Here is a 17,992-nt window from a genome sequence, read left to right on the forward strand (position 1 = left end):
TACAGCCAATGAAAACACAAAAGTCATTATCTCAGTAAATTAGAATACTTTATAACAACTGCTTGAAAAATGTTTTTAAAATCCGAAATGTATGTTCAGTAAATGCACTCAATACTTGGTCGGGGCTCCTTTTGCATCAATTACTGCATCAATGCGGCAATGTGGCATGGAGGCGATCAGCCTGTGGCACTGCTGAGGTGTTATGGAAGCCCAGGTTGCTTTGATAGCAGCCTTCAGCTCGTCTGCATTGTTGGGTCTGGTGTCTCATCTTCCTCTTGACAATACCCTATAGATTCTCTATGGGGTTAAGGTCAGGCGAGTTTGCTGGCCAATCAAGCACAGTGATACTGTTGTTTGTAAACCAGGTATTGGTACTTTTGGCAGTGTGGACAGGGGCCAAGTCCTGCTGGAGAATGAAATTTCCATCTCCAAAAAGCTTGTGGGCAGAGGGAAGCATGAAGTGCTCTAAAATTTCCTGGTAGACGGCTGCTCTGACTTTGGTCTTGATAAAACACAGTGGACCTACACCAGCAGATGACATGGCTCCCCAAACCATCACTGATTGTGGAAACTTCACACTAGACCTCAAGCAGCTTGGATTGTGGCCTCTCCACTCTTCCTCCAGACTCTGGGACCTTGATTTCCAAATGAAAATGGGAACTCTGGGACCTTGTGGAGTGTGTCAATGACTGCCTTCTGGACATCTATCAAGTCAGCAGTCTTCCCCATGATTGTGGAGCCTACTGAAACAGACTAAGGGAGCTTTTTAAACACTTAGGAAGCCTTTGTAGGTGTTTTTTGTTAACTATTTTAATTTACTGAGATAATGACTTTTGTGTTTTCATTGGCTATAAGCCATAATTATTAACATTAACAGAAATAAACACTTGAAATAGATCACTCTGTTTGTAATGACTCTATATAATATATGAGTTTCACTTTTTGTATTGAAGAACTGAAATAAATTAACTTTTTGATGATATTTTAATTTAGTGAGATGCACCTGTATCTCCTCGCACAAAGGAGCAGATACCAGTCCTGTTGCTGGGTTGATGTCATCCTACAGCCCTATCTGGATCTCCTTGTGTAATAACTGGGTATTGAGACTGTACTGGGGAGATACAGAAAACCTTCTTGCAATGACATGTATGGATGTGTCATCCTGGAGGAGCTGGACTACTTGTGTAATCTGAATCTGTAGGTGCTTCCTCATGTCACCAGCATTGACAAAGACACTAATGCAGTACAAAACTATAGAAAGAATCAGGAAGGATAAGGAGAAAGTACCGTAATTATCTGTGGCCACCAACTGCAAAAACATTCCCATTTTGAGGGTTGTCTCGCTGTTCTTTTCCTGTGCTCCTGCTTCATTTGCACCAATGAAGGTGAAAATTGATTTACAATCACTTCTGCTTCCTATCCCAGATTCATATTCCCAAAGTGTAAATGACTTGGGGTTATATTGTGATGTGCAAGTGTTCCCTTCATTTTTTTTGAGCAGCATATATAATGTGACAGGGCCACTGGCGATATATGTGAGGGTAGATATGTGTCACGGAGCTTGCGATCTTGCGTGATGTGAAACCCAGAAGCTTGTTTCCAGCATGTTAGATGCTGAAGAGGCTAATTAGCCATGTTTGGGTTGGGTTTTTTGTGAGCGGTTGTAAGAGATGGGTGGGACGGCCACTCACCATATCTCCACCTCAAGGGTGTGGCTGGAGAAGTTAAATCTCCAGCTACTGAGTTTTTTTTTCTGTTTTCTGTTTGGAGACCAGGCGTCGATCCAGGGAACTAGTCTGATTGCCGTATGTGGAGTCAGGCAGGAATTTTTTCCCACAATGTGGAGCTTAGTGTTTGCCACATGTTTTTTTTTGCCTTCCTCTGGATCAACATGTTAGGCTATGGGTTGAACTAGATGGACATAGTCTTCCTTCAACCTTAAAAACTATGTTACTATGTTACCTCTGGAAGCAACCAAGTGAGTCAATCTACCACAATACTTTTAAGCTCTAAGCAAACTGAACTCATCATTACACCCTAGAGCCGCTCACCAGTCACATTGACAAAAACAGTTGTGAAAGAAGCTAAAGGAACAGTGGCCAAGTTCTGAGCTCGGATCCTCAAGGTGAAGAACTTGGTCCTTTCATAATCCAGTGGTTCAGACACAAATATGGAAGCTGAACCATCCGCTCTGTTAGGCTTCAGGTAGAAGCAGATGGGATTATTTGTCTCTGGTACAAGGCCTTCCTCTACATTGTATGTGACTCGAGGATCATCAAGCAGAGATGTAGCTTTCACAATCTGCAATAAATACAGAGATTATAATAATTTTTATTTATATAGCGCCAAAATATTCCGAAGCTCTAAACAATTAAGAGGTGACATATACAGACAATAAATTCAATACAATTTAAAGACCGTTTAAACAGTTACATTAGGAGTGAGGTCCCTGCTTGCAAGCTTACATTCTACAAGGAAATGGGGGGACACAATAGGTGAAAAGTGCTTGTTATTTCAGGTCCAGCAATTATAATAAATAGGGATTTTCATATAAAGCTGTATGATCCGGTCATCAGCCCGTATGTTTAAGTGCAATAATCAAGTATCGAGTGCAGTTATCGTGGGCATAGAGGGTGTAGAGACAGATGAATAGTGGGGAACAGATTCTCAATAATATTTAGAAGGAAGGAAAGGGGGAAATTTAGTTTACTGAGTTGAGGTGGTAGGTTTGTTTATAGAGATGGGTTTTTAAAGAGCGCTTGAACACTTGGTGGCTAGGCATCAGTCGGATTTCTGGGGTAGAGCATTCCAGAGAACTGGTGCAGGACGAGAGAAGTCTTGGAGACGGAGGTGCGAGGTTCGGATTATAGGGGATGTTAGTCTTAGGTCATTTGTAGAATGGAGGGCACGTGTAGGGCGATAGACAGAGATGAGAGAGGAGATATAAGGCAGTGCAGAACTGTGGAGAGCTTTGTGGGTGAGATTACTTGTATACCATCTTTTCAGCTCATCTGAATCCAATAATGTTAAAAAGTCACCAAAGGTAATTTGATATTTTTGGAATGTGTACACATCAAAGGGATTGTCTATTTTTTAAAAACCCATTTTCCAGTCCCAAATTACTAATTTTTAAGTCTATAATGCACAGATTGGAAAGTCTTCCTCTTTGTGGATGATCCAGCCTTTCAATGCATTACATAGACAGACCAATAATATCGACTTCGACATTGTGTAGTACTTTATTAATCCAGTGGTGGCGCTATAGTGGAGTGGAACACTTCTCCTGCAGATTTGGGGTTCAAGCAGTATACTCAGTGATCAGGCTAATTTTTAAAGGAACACTGTTATGAGACAAGGTTCATTCAACCCTGCTGTACTGTGTTGTCAAATGACAACTGCTGCAAATGTGTTTGTAATGAGACAAGGTTTACTACTGCTGTACTGTGTTAGCTCTGATCTCATTGCAGAGCTGCGCTAACAAAAAGGGATTGTGGTGTGCGTAGGTGAATGAGTATATAAAGCATTCGTAGTAGTACTGATGCGCATACCAGATGGATCACTACATACCACAATCTTTGAATCACGGGTAATATTTTCAGAAATGGAGACCCAATATCTTGCCTGTTCCCACCGAGGAATCTGGTTGAGAACATTAGTGATGGTCACGGAAAGCTCTACACTTGAGCTTCGGTTGCCTCCATCTTTGGCAATAATGTGTCGAGTGATGCAAGAAATCTAGGCAAAATCAGAAGAATTATGAACAAATTATGAACATAGTACATGGGTTAAAATAAATGCTTATTGGATTGAAGAAATGCTCTTTGTTTTCAACCCTTGATACTTGCAACTCAAATGCATTCAATTAAATAGGGATCAGCTGCAGTACCAGACACAGCCTCTGGACAAGAGTGGTGCCATTGGTGGGGAAAAAAAGCAGACCCTTTTTCATAGTTACTTGGGATATTGGGTAGTTGACATAAACCCATCCTGAGCTGGGGTTGATCTGAAAATACTCTGGTTGTTGATGAAATATTGAGTATGTGATGGCAGCATTGACTCCGTGGTCAACATCTAGGGCAGCAATACGAAGAAAACTTGTACCAACTGGTGTGTCTTCTCGAAGAAAATCTTGAAAAGAAAAAATAAAAGAAAGGTATGGATGAGATTTGACTGGTATACCTACAGAATGCTAGTATTAGCCATGATTGGGATGTGGTGTCCACTCACATTGGTAACGACTGTTCTCGAATTTGGGGTCATTGTCGTTGACATCAGCCACAAAAATTGTAATTTGGCAAACACCAATTAAGGGCTCTTGAGCTTGATCTGTGGCAGTCACTGAGATGGTATACTCCCTTTGCTTCTCTCGATCAAAGCTCTGAGTGGTAGTGATCACACCTACATATACAAACATGGTAAAATGACCACACAAATTGCATAGGATTTAGTCTTTTTTTTTCTTAAAGGGAATCTGTCAGTAAGCTCTAATCTCCTAAACCGTTCATATGGACATGCAGGTCATAGAAAGTTGAATAAAAGGACACCTTGATATCTGTGATCTGATGTCTTATTCCAGAGAAATCTACATTTTTCTTATATGCAAATGAGCTGTTAAGATCTACGGGCCGGTCATAGATCTCCCTGAGAGTCTGCCTCCACAGCTTATCATAAATGAAGGGGGGGCGTTATCAGTGTGAGACGTGTAATGTACAGCACTATCAAAGGACAACTGCTACCGCAAATGTTTTTGTAATGAGATAAGGTTTACTACTGTTGTACAGTGTTAGCTCTGCTGTACTGTGTTAGTTCTGATCTCATTGCAGGGCTGTGTGTAATAATGAGAGCAGACTGTCAGTCATTACATGTCTCATACTGGTAACACCCTCTTCATTTAAAATAAGCTCTGAAGGCAGATTCTCAGGGAGATCTATGTCCAGCCCATAGATCTTAACAGCTCATTTGCATATAAGAAAAAAGTGGATTTCTCTGGAATAAAACATTGGATTGCAGATATTAAGGTATCATTTAATTCAGCTTTCTATGACCTGCATGCCCATATAGACGGCTTAGGAGGGTAGATCCATTTGACAGATTCCCTTTTGATCTCTTGCATCAATAATATAGGTTATGTTTAGCCTGCAGATCAGTATAATCTCAGGATATGATAATTTTATCTTCCTATTATTTTCTGCAAACCATTTTGAGTTCATAATAGATATGAGTTTATATTACCCGTATAGGCATCGATAGTAAAAAGTGGGCTTGCGCCTTCTCTGTGCATTAATCCATACTTCACTTCTCCATTCAAGCCAGTATCTGCATCATGAGCTTCTACTTGTAGTACAAAGGTACCAGGAGGCTGGTTCTCCGAAACCCATGAGTTCTTACTATATTGAAAACACTATGGAAACATATACAAATATAAAGTAAGGGAGGAAAAAGGTTGGAAAAGACATGTTTTTGAATTGTTAAATGTGAGAGGAAGGACCCAAGAACTCATATCTTATAGATTAGGAATAATGAATATGAGTCAAAACTTGCAACCCTAAAGAGAACCTATAAGCTTGGAAATGCTGTGCCATCAGTCGCCATCATGTTCTAGAGCAGGAGAAGTTGAACAGATTAATACACTGCTCAAAAAAATAAAGGGAACACTTAAACAACAGAATATAACTCCAAGTAAATCAAACTTCTGTGGAATCAAACTGTCCACTTAGGAAGCAACACTGATTGAAAATCAATGTCATATGCTGTTGTGCAAATGGAATAGACAATAGATGGAAATTATTGGCAATTATCAAGACACCCTCAATAAAGAAGTGGCTCTGCAGGTGGGGACCATAGACCACATCTCAGTACCAATGCTTTCTGGCTGATGTTTTTGTCACTTTTGTCTACAACCCACAGAAGTTGCTCAGGTAGTGCAGCTTATCCAGGACGGCACATCAATGCGAGCTGTGGCAAGAAGGTTTGCTGTGTCAGTCTGCGTAGTGTCCAGAGTCGGGAGGCACTACCAGGAGACAGGCCAGTACACCAGGAGATGAGGAGGGGGCCGTAGGAGGGCAACAACCCAGCAGCAGGACCGCTACCTCCGCCTTTGTGCAAGGAGGAACAGGAGGAGCACTGCCAGAGCCCTGCAAAATGACCTCCAGCAAGCCACAAATGTGCATGCATCTGCACAAACGGTTAGAAACCGACTCCATGAGGGTGGTATGAGGGCCCAACGTCCACAGATGGGGGTTGTGCTCACAGCTCAACACCGTGCAGAATGCTTGGCATTTACCACAGAACACCAGAATTGACAAAGTCGCCACTGGCGCCCTGTGATCTTCACAGATGAAAGCAGGTTCACACTGAGCACATGTGACAGACGTGACAGAGTCTGGAGACACCGTGGAGAGCGATCTGCTGCCTGCAACATCCTTCAGCATGACCAGTTTGGCAGTGGGTCAGTAATGGTGTGGGGTGGCATTTCTTTGGAGGGCCGCACAGCCCTCTATGTGCTCGCCAGATGTAGCCTGACTGCCATTAGGTACCGAGGTGAGATCTTCAGACCCCTTGTGAGACCATATGCTGGTGCGGTTGGCCCTGGGTTCCTCCTAATGCAGGGCAATGCCAGACCTCATGTGGCTGGAGTGTGTCAGCAGTTCCTGCAAAATGAAGGCATTGAAGCTATGGACTGGCCCGCCCGTTCCCCAGACCTGAATCCGATTGAGCACATCTGGGACATCATGTCTCGCTCCATCCACCAACGTCACGTTGCACCACAGACTGTCCAGGAGTTGGCGGATGCTTTAGTCCAGGTCTGGGAGGAGATCCCACAGGAGACCATCCGCAACCTCATCAGGAACATGCCCAGGCGTTGTAGGGAGGTCATACAGGCACGTGGAGGCCACACACAATACTGAGCCTCATTTTGACTTGTTTTAAGGACATTACATCAAAGTTGGATCAGCCTGTAGTGTGTTTTTCCACTTTAATTTTGGGAGTGACTCCAAATCCAGGCCTCCACTGAGGCAATGCCATAGTATACATTGAAAATCTCAGTCTCCTGAGATAAATATTGTTTTTAGTCTGTAAAAATAGCAAAGCACAAAACAATATATAAATCTGGTATCGTTGTAATCGTACCAATGCGGCGAACAAATAGGTCTTATCACTTTTACCGCATGGTGAACGGCGCAAAAAATAAAAAAGCAAAAATAATAACTGAATAAATTTGATTTCCATTGATGATTTTTGTGTGATTTTGTTGTCAGCACATTGAGCTTTGTACAGAACAAAGTATTCAATGAGAATATTTCATTCATTCAGATCTAGGATGTGTTATTGGAGTGTTCCCTTTATTTTTTTGAGCAGTGTATATAAGCTTGAGGGAAAAGATCCTGGGAAAGTGTCCGCAGTGGTAGAGGTGGCTCAGCAGTGGAGCTCTCTCCACACGTGGCAGATACCGGTCATATTGCATAGCCGGCATCTGTCTCTAACAGACGCGGCTGGTGCCGAACTCTTGTCATGGCTGTTAACTATTTAAACGGCACTGTCAGGCTCTGACAACGGCATTTAAATGGAATTCACTTCGGCAACCGCACATATTGGCTTTATCGTGCTCCCCCACAATGCGATTGTGGGGTACAAATGGGTTACTATGACTGCTGGGGGTCTGTCATAGGCTAAGCTCAACAGGAGACTGAGATTTTCAATGTATACTATGGCATTGCAACATATAATACAAGGGATCAAACGATTGCAGGTGCAAGTCCCCTAAAGCAGAGGTCCCCAACCGCCGGTCCGCGGACCAGGACCGGGCCGTTGGGGTTTTTCAGCCGGTCCGCGGGGAGAGGGGGCCCCTCCAGCCTCCAGCAGGGCCGCCATCAGGGCATGACTGCCCTGACTCCAGTATGGGGCCCGGCCGGTAGGAGCCCCCTCGGAGCCCCCCTCTTGTGCGTCTCTCTCCTCATGGGGGCCCCGGCCGCATGCTAAGCGCCGGGTCCGGGACATCTTAGCGCTGCGCTGCTGCGGCAGCACCTTCATGATTCCCCTGACTTCCGGTCATGTGACGGCGCCGTCACATGGCCGGAAGTCAGGAGAACCTGGTGTCAGCGATTTGGACGAGCGCCAGGATTCTGCAGGGATCGCATGGGGGTAAGTATAACAAGTTTTATTTTTTTTAAAATACAATTAACTAGGAGTGGGGGGAATGGGAGATGCACATGGGGGGAGGGGAGAGATGAGAGATGCACATGGGGGAGGGGAGAGATGAGAGATCCACATGGGGGGGAGGGGAGAGATGAGAGATGCACATGGGGGAGGGGAGAGATGAGAGATCCACATGGGGGGGAGGGGAGAGATGAGAGATGCACATGGGGGAGGGGAGAGATGAGAGATCCACATGGGGGGAGGGGAGAGATGAGAGATGCACATGGGGGGAGGGGAGAGATGAGAGATGCACATGGGGGGAGGGGAGAGATGAGAGATGCACATGGGAGGGAGGGGAGAGATGAGAGATGCACGGGGGGGTTAGAGATGCACGGGGGGGTGAGAGATGCACGGGGGGGATGAGAGATGCACATGGGGGAGGGGAGAGATGAGAGATCCACATGGGGGGGAGGGGAGAGATGAGAGATGCACATGGGGGGAGGGGAGAGATGAGAGATGCACATGGGGGGAGGGGAGAGATGAGAGATGCACATGGGGGGAGGGGAGAGATGAGAGATGCACATGGGAGGGAGGGGAGAGATGAGAGATGCACGGGGGGTGAGAGATGCACGGGGGGTGAGAGATGCACGGGGGGGATGAGAGATGCACGGGGGGTGGATGAGAGATGCACGGGGGGGTGAGAGATGCACGGGAGGGATGAGAGATGCACGGGGGGTGGATGAGAGATGCACGGGGGGGTGAGAGATGCACGGGGGGGATGAGAGATGCACGGAGGGGATGAGAGATGCACGGGGGGTGGATGAGAGATGCACGGAGGGGGATGAGAGATGCACGGGGGTGAGCTGCACATGGGGGGGTGAGAGATGCACATGGGGGGGTTATGTTTACATAACTTTGTTGCCTTATGAAGGGCGGGGGGGGCCCCCAAAAATTTCTTGCACAGGGGCCCACTACAGTCTGTGTCCGCCCCTGGGATGAAGTAAATGCAGCTGAACAGCAGCTGTCAGGACAGCTGCCCTGTCCTGCTGCAGGGCGTGATGGGGCCTCAGTGATGCGGCTCCTGGCACAGCACATTATGTGGGGCTACTGGCATAGCTCCTGGCGGGGACCTGGTCTACACTATATGATAAGTATGCACTAAACTCCAAATCCCTCCATTACCCCGCCCCCATATGACCAAAGCCCCGCCCACCCCACCCCCTCCTTGCTGGGCCATGGAAAAATGATCTTGCTTCAAGCCGGTCCCTGGTGCAAAAAAGGTTGGGGACCACTGCCCTAAAGCAGTGGTCGGCAAACTTTTTTGCACCAGGGACCGGCTTTAAGCAAGACCAGTTTTCAATGGCCCGGTGGGGGTGGGGGGGGGCTTTGGTCATATGTGGGTGGGGTTATGGAGGGGTGGAGCTTAGTGCATACTTATCATATAATTATGACATTTATAATGAGAATGTGATTCAACTTACCATAGGTTCAGAATGAGTGGGAGCACCAGGCTTGTTTCCCTGGATCAGTGGGAGCACTGGGCTTGTTTTCCTGCAACAAGACGGTCCCATCTAGGTCCCATCTGATGATGATGACCACTACTGCTGCTACTGGACACAGCCACTGCTGCTATGAATTTTCACTGTTATTTGCTTTTTTCACTTTAACCAGAAAATCTGCTGCTGGGCCGCACGACACCAGAACACAGCTACAGGAGTCATAAGGGTGGGACACCTGACGTCATATCTAGCTGCCCATTAGCATCCAGAGCCCCTCCCCCTCCAACTCGCAGCTAGCAGGAGGGGAAGGAGCGCTGGACACACATGACCTGCTTGTCCCTGCTCCTGCCTGAGCACATTCTGCGAGTAGGGCCGCATGGCTAATTATCTATTCACTGCCAGTCCCTCCTCCTCTTTTCTTATAGGCTACTGATCACATGCTGGCTTTCTCCCTGCTGATCCTCTACAACTGTCAGCGGCGCCACGGACCGGCTGAAAAACCCCAACGGCCTGGTCCTGGTCCGCGGACCGGCGGTTGGGGACCTCTGCCCTAAAGGGACTAAAAAATAATGTAAAAAATAAAAAAAAAAGTTTTAAAAAATATTAAACATTAAAAAAAAAAGAATTCAATGCACACCCCATTTCCCCCTTTAAACATATTTAAAAGTAATACATAAGTCAGATCTATTAAAATATGAAGGGCTATGGTAGATCTGAAGTCTTTGTCACTCCATCTCTATTCCCCGCCCAGCGCTGAGTCCTCCTGAGGAATAGAGCTGGAGTGCCAGAGGCTTCAAATCTACCATAGCCCTTCAGCCTCATTAGCATATCAATTCAAATGCTGATTTCTCAGTAACACAGAGTAACACAGACTGGCCATGTAAAGGTATTGCTGGACTTGTCTTTGAAAGAGTTAATTGTGCAAATAAATAATTTGTGGGGTGAAATCCTGCTTCCAGTTTTCCTTTAATCCCTTAACGACCGCCGATACACTTTTTAACGGCGGTCGTTAAGGGTACTTATTCCTCAGCGCCGCTCTTTCACGGTGCTGAGAAATAATAGTATAGGGCTGCCCAGCGACCGAATTTCCAGCGAATGTCAGCTGTACATATGACAGCTGACACCCTACAGTATCAGCCCTGGCCGGTTTTGAAGCCAATTGGGACCAATTAACCCCTTAAATACCGCTGTCAATAGTGACAGCGATATTTAAGTTGTTACAAGGGGGTGCAAAACCAACCCTTAGTAACCATCGGACCCCCGTTATGAGAATCGTGGGTCCCGATGATTACTATGGTACCTTGAGGTCATGTGATGACCCCAGGGTACGGTGGCCTGTGAGATCCAGCGATAGGCTGTGTCAGTGAAGTACTGACAGGTCTCATGCACTCCAGTACACAAGTACTGCAGTGTATGAGACCAGTGATCAAAGTGAAAAATATACATGTCCCACAGTGGGACTTCATGAAAAAATAAAAAAAGTAAAATAAAATACGTAAAAAAGTTAAAAAAAAACACAAAAAAGTGCACACAAATCAATAAAATCCGTTTCGCTACACAAAACGCAGCAATTGTGATAAGACAAAAATAAACAAAAAACTTATACATAATTGGTATCGCCACGTCCGGAATGACCCGCTCTATAAAACTGGAATGTTATTTATTCCGTATGGTGAACGCCGTTAAAAAAAATATAAAACACGACAAAAATATCGCTTTTTGAACATACTGATTCACAAAAAAAGTGAATAAAAAGCGATCAAAAAGTCGTATGTAAAAACAAATTGTATAAATAAAAATGCCAAAGCATCCCGCAAAAAACAAGCCCTAATATGGGTCATTCAGCCAGGAAATAAAACAGTTACAGCTCTCAGAATATGATGATGCAAAAACAAAATCATTTTTGTTAAATATTGTTTTTAGTCTGTAAAAATAGCAAAGCACAAAAAATATACATAAATCTGGTATCGCTGTAATCGTACCAATGCAACGAACAAATCGGTCTTATCACTTTTACCGCATGGTGAACGGCGCAAAAAATAAAAAGCAAAAATAATAACTGAATCGCTGGTTTTTGCCCATTGTGTGTCTGAAAAATCGGAATAAAAAGCAATCAAAAATTATTATGTACCCCAAAATGGTACCAAAAAAGTCTGCAACTCATCTTGCAAACAATAAGCCCTCATATAGCTCTGTTCACCAAAAAATTAAAAAGTTACACCTCTCAGAATATGGCGACGAAAAAAAAACAACTTTTTATAAAAAAGCATTTTTACTGTGTGATAGCAGCAAAACCTAAAAAAAACAACATATATATCTGGTATCGCTGTAATTTCACCAAACCGAAGAATAAATCCACCTTATCACTTTTACCGCATGGAAAACTGCAAAAATGCATGGAAAAGTGCAAAAATAAAAATAAGAACCATTCTGGTACTGCTGTCTATTTGTTCATTCTGCCTCCTAAAAATCAGAACAAGGCTCTGCTCACATTTATCCTGAGCTCTCCGCTGAGCACTTACATTGGAGTCTCCGTGTAAATTCCCCAAAACCGCGATTCAGTCAAAACTCTTGACGGAACCACTCACTTATGAGGGAGATGGAGTCACTTTGTACTGGTCTCTGTTACGGCAGTGCCCCATCATTTTAAGTGTCTTTTTAGCGCGCAACCACAGATGTGTGCACACCTAAAAAGTTGGATACCACCAGAACAGACGCCAAACGGAGTACGAAGTGTCTCCATCTGCCTCATTATGGTGGGTGATTCCGTCGGGGGTTTCGTCTGAATCATATTTTTGTGGGATTTACATGGAAACCCCGATGTAAGTGCTCAGTGTAGAACACCAGAATGTGATCTAGCCTTATTCTGGAAGCAATCGAAAAATATTATGTACCCTAAAATGTTACCAATAAAACCCCTAATTTATCCCGCACAAACTCAGCCCCCACTCAGGTCCGTCATCTGTCACTGGGACTATAGGGAGTTCCCATGTTACTGGTAGAACAAAGACTCTGGAAAAGCAACAGCTCCCACCTCCCCAAATAAAATCCAGTGATTTCTGCGCTCCAGTGAATTCTGCGCTCCCAAATCCAAATGGCCCCCCTTCTGAGCCCCACTGTGCCTAAACCACAGTAAGCAGCCACATGTTTGGCAATACTGTAGTGGGGAGAGAGCACTAAACAAATTACGGTGTGTGTGTCTCTAGAAGCACAAGCTGGGCACAATATATGTGTGCGCTACAATATATATGGGCACTACACTTTATGGGGGCACAATGATGGGCACTAAACTGGCAGATTTGCAATTCTCTAGAATAAAGCCTGATGTGGATGACGCGCCCCTGGGCCTGTGTCGCGCTGCGTTGCGCACGCGGGAGCTTACCCGGAGCCGGATCTCTTGAGGGTTGTAGTCTCGTGGCGGTGATCCGGTCCGTGCCCAGGGAGTCAGACTAAGTGGCGCTGTATTAGCGGTAGATGTTGGACGACTACGCCACCCGTTGAGTACAGCTAAGGAGCTGCTGCTGCAGGGCAGACCGCTGAGGCCGGTGGTAGGATTGTGCAGCGTGATAGTATAACCCCCAACGGGAGGGGTATGGCCTCAGGGCAGCCGACGTGGATGATGGGGGTAGCAGGAACCACTCGGAGACGGTACGGTGTAGTTCAGGGTCTTTACTGGTGACAAAGATAGACCCTCCCGGAGTACTGGCTAGCGATTGGGGCCTGGTCAGTCCTTGAGCAGATGGGATCTCCCCTGGCCAGGCGGAGTTGTAGGCCTCCCAAACTAACGATACTCTTCCGGCTACCTTGCTAGAGGCGGGTATAAGTAGCCCACGTCCCTGAGTGTACCGTGTGGTGCTCACCCGTATGGCCGGTGACTCGGGGCCTTCTAGTAGCTTCCGCTCCACGACGGCGGTGCTGGTCCCACGCGTGTGACCGTGCCTTCGGGTTTCTGGGCCAGAGGACCTGCAATCCCCTGCCGGTCGGTTTCTGCTGCTGGATAGGAGTTAGTCCCCACAGCCTCGGACTCCGGGTCCGGTGATAACTTCTCAGTCAGGGCGAGCTCTGCAGCTGCCAGCCCCTGACTCCTTGTAGCACTGCTCCCACAGAGCTCCTTCTCTGTCTCTACTTCTTCTCTACTCACTAACCCTGCCTCAGCCCTAGGTTTATATAGGGGAAGTTCTTCCCCTCCCAGGACTGGGCAGGAGGTGTGGCATGCATAGGATCCCTGACCAAGAGACCTCCCACCTGCTCTCAGACGTAATATCTCTATCACTGTGGCAACCAGACCCCTGGGGTGTCACATGGATGTTACAAAATAGTCACTGCAGCTGTAGATGAATTCATTGAGAGGTGTAATTTCTACAATGGGGTCACTTTTAGTTTTTTTTCTGCTGTTCTGACACTTTTGGGGCTCCGCAAATGTCGCCCGCAAACTATTCTATCAAAAACTGTGCTCCAAAAGCCAAATAGCGCTCCTTCCTTCTCAGCCCTGACATGTGGCCTAACAGTAATTTCTGATTACATCTGAGGCATCACCGCGTTCGGGAAAAAAAAATTATGGGGTTGTTTCACCTATTGACCCGTGTATACCTGAGAAGTTTGCAGCTAATACAAAAATTACATTTTTACCACAAAAATGTCATATTTTCACGTCTCAATGTTATAACATTCTGTTAGGAACCTATGGGTTCAAAATACTCACTACACTCCTAGATAACTTCCTAAGGCTGAGTTCACATGATGCGTATTTAATGCGTTTCCGCGTCGTTTTTGCAGTTGCGTAAACGCCGCGGAAACGCATGAAAAACGCATGGTAGAAGGGCAGCAATGTTCCCCAATTGAAATCCGCATGTGCTGTGCCCATGATGCGGATTTTTCCGCAGCGTTTATGCTGCGCTCAAAAATCCGCAGCATGTCAATTAATTTTGCGTAAACGTGGCGTTTTCGCCGCCATTGACTTGCATTAGAACGCGCCAATTCCGCAAGACTGCATTTGTACTTGCGTTATTGGCGCGTTCTAATGTGCGGATGGTACCCGAGTGTGGAGAAGAGGAGAGTCTCATCCACACCCAGGTACCATTAAAAAAGCTGTAAAACAAGAATAAAATAAAAAATATATACATACTTACCATCTGTCGGCCCGCGCAGCGCTCCTGCTTGGTTCCCGGCACTTGCAGTGAGTTGAAGGACCTGCGCTGACGTCAGAGTCATGTGACGGGTCACGTGACGCTGACGTCGGCAGGTCTTTCAATTCAAAGTTGCCGGCAGCCGGGAGAACGGAGTGTAAACCAGGACAGCACGGGCCATCGGAGGTAAGTATATACACTCTCTCGGGTCACACTATATAAATCCATGCCGTTTGCATGGATTTATATAGTGCGACCTAGTTGTCAAGCACTTTCCAAGTGATGCTAAAATCGCCTGGAAAGCGCTTGTCAATCTTCATGCGGAAACGCATGTGGATCCGCATGTATTCTGCAGGAAAAACGCATGCACAATCTGCATGCGTTTTTTCTGCCAGGGAGATGCAGAAATGATGCAGAAATTTTCTGCTTCATTTCTGCATCGTGTGCACATACCCTTAGACAGTAATGTTTCCAATATGGCGTCACCTGGGGGGGTTTCTGCTGTTCTGGCACATATGGAGCCCCCTCGGAGATCCGAGAGCATGGACAGTCATCAAAATTGGTGAGGATGTTCCATTTCTATATAGCAGAGTTAAATGGTCACCATTGATGGGGCGAGTGTTTTCATGTTCCCATATCTCAGGGTGAATACCTTCATGTTCCCACATATTGGGGTACAATAAGTTGATATAGTGTACTGTGGGCTTCATTATCTTTTTTCCTATTTGCCATTCCTTCCTTGGTTTGTGTTAGAGATGCAATATGCTTATATGACATATATCTATATCTCTGGAAGTAACAATATATGGAAGTTCTCTTGGTTATTATATATCACAGGCAGTCAAACTGTGTGTTTTTAGGTCCTTGCATTTGGCATATATTTTATCTAATGGTATTAAACGTTAAGTTTTAAGTTTCTATAGAACTACACCTGCTGGTATCTATATCTACTTTTGTGTAGTTGTTTCTATTATCCCCGTTGCTGCATTTTCATAAATGGGGTATCATCACGTTTGGGAGAAATTTGATTAATAAACTATGGGGTCCGTTTTCTCCTATTATCTATTGTGAAAATGACAAATTTGGGGCTAAAACAACATTTTCGTGAAATTTTTTTAAAAATTTTCAATAGGATGACCTAATGTTATCAAATTCTGTGTAGTACCTGTGGGTTCAAAATGCTCACTATACCCCTGAATAAAATCCTTGAGGGGTGTAGTTTGCAATATGGGGTAACTTGCGGGGGGTTTCTACTGTTTAGGCACATCAGGGGGCTCTCCAAACGCGACATGACGCCCACAGACCATTCCATCAAAGTCTGCGTTCCTTCCTTTCTGTGCCCTACCGTGCACCCAAACAATACTTTTCCCCTACATATGGGCTATTAGCATACTCAGGAGCAATTGTCCAACAAATTTTGGGGTCCATTTTCTCCTGTTACCCTTGTGAAAATAAAAAAATTGGGGTTAAAAGTACATTTTTGAGGGAAAAATTAGATTTTTTATGTTCATGGCTCTAGGTTATAATAAACTTCTGTGAAGCACCCCTCCATTTTATCTTATTACCCTTGTGAAAATAAAAAATTTGGGACTAAAGTAAAATTTTTGTGAAAAAAAGTAAAAAATTTTTTTTTCCTTCCACATTGCTTTAGTTCCTGGGAAGCACCTGAAAGGTTAATAAACTTCTTGAATGTGGTTTCGAGGACTTTGAGGGGTGCAGTTTTTAGAATGGTGTCACTTTTGGGTATTTTCAGTCACATAGGCCCCTCAAAGTCACTTTAAATGTGATGTGGTCCCTAAAAAAATGGTTTTGTAAATTTTGTTGGAAAAATGAGAAATCGCTGGTCAACTTTTAACCCTTCTAACTTATTAACAAAAAAAAATGATGCTTCAAAAATGATGCAGATGTAAAGTAGACATGTGGGAAATGTTATTTATTAACTATTTTGTGTGACATATCTCTCCGGTTTAAGGGCATAAGAATTAAAAGTTTGAAAATCGACAAATTTCCAATATTTTCACAAATAAACGCAAGTGATATCGAAGAAATTTTACCACTATCATGAAGTACAATATGTCATGAAAAAACAATCTCAGAATCAGTGGGATCCGTTGAAGCGTTCCAGAGTTATTACCTCATGGCTAATGGAAGAAGGGGAGGAAAGAAATGAAAGCACAAAAATGAAAAATTCCCTTGTCCTTAAAAGATTAATGAGGAAGAAATAAAGTGTTTTTTGTTTTTTTTACTTTTATCAGTGTTGGATTATAACGCTCTCAGCTTCATCTCTAGTTTTACTGAATACACCTGGGCGCCGGCCCGGCATTCTATGCACCGCCGGCAACAGAGTCCACAGTGGTACATCTCCGAAAAAGTGGTGAGCCGAAAATGTTCCTCTTATGTTTGTGTGCTGTCAGTACTATAGAGCTGTCGGCTGAATGAGTATTCGTTAGACATCTCAAGTGTATGGTAGTTAAAAACAAGAACACAGATTATTGGACTTTGTTTGATGGTACGCCACAGTTTTGTTAAAGCATAACCGTTGCTTTAATTTTTATTTCATAAATCAATAGTATACATGAAGATAAGCAACTTTGTAATATATCTTATCAGAGAAATCCGCTTCTTTCTCCTCCTGGACTGATCTTTCACTCTCAATTCAATGGTAAAACATGTATTCAGTAAAGACAGATCTTCCCATTACTGAGAACGGAGATGGCAGTTGGTGCTTTTAAAATTCTATGGAGAGAAGAGAAGGAGGAAGGAGCTGAAGGCCGGCAAAGACATTCTGCTGCAAGTTCTCCAACTGTCATCTCCTATCTCTTGGAAAGACAGATTCTACCCGAGAATTGATAATTTTGAGAATGAATTAAAGGAAGAAGCAGATTTCTCTGAGAAGACATATTAAAAAGTTTCTTAATTTCATGAATATTATTAATTTATGAAAAAAAAAAATAAATAAAACAATTGACGCACCCCTGGGCCTTCGTCGCGCGGCATCGCGCGCACGGGAGCTTACCCGGAGCCGGATCTGTTGAGGGTTGTAGTCTCGTGGCGGTGACCCGGTCCGTGCCCAGGGAGTCAAACTGAGCGGCGATGTATCAGCGGTAGATGTTGGACGACTACGCCACCCGTTGAGTACAGCTAAGGAGCTGCTGCTGCAGGGCAGACCGCTGAGGCCGGTGGTAGGATTGTGCAGCGTGATAGTATAACCCCCAACGGGAGGGGTATGGC

At 44.7% G+C, this 17,992-nt stretch overlaps 1 protein-coding gene across 1 annotated transcript in view; it reads right to left on the minus strand.

The window, feature by feature from the left end:
- The window catches only part of LOC141264712 (neural-cadherin-like), a 158,038-nt gene that overhangs the window by 117,892 nt on the left and 22,154 nt on the right, over positions 1-17,992 (minus strand). Inside the window, exons 9-13 of the mRNA XM_073676979.1 lie at positions 5,233-5,401; positions 4,228-4,398; positions 3,956-4,128; positions 3,568-3,735; positions 2,052-2,301 (exon numbers count right to left, since the gene is read on the minus strand). Of these exons, the coding sequence (XP_073533080.1) occupies positions 2,052-2,301; positions 3,568-3,735; positions 3,956-4,128; positions 4,228-4,398; positions 5,233-5,401 (931 nt within the window). The remainder of the gene's footprint in view (positions 1-2,051; positions 2,302-3,567; positions 3,736-3,955; positions 4,129-4,227; positions 4,399-5,232; positions 5,402-17,992) is intronic.

The sequence above is a fragment of the Phyllobates terribilis genome, unplaced genomic scaffold, assembly GCF_046119375.1.
Source record: "Phyllobates terribilis strain yellow unplaced genomic scaffold, ASM4611937v1 Scaffold_4__5_contigs__length_816908805, whole genome shotgun sequence".
NCBI classification, from domain to species: domain Eukaryota; kingdom Metazoa; phylum Chordata; class Amphibia; order Anura; family Dendrobatidae; genus Phyllobates; species Phyllobates terribilis.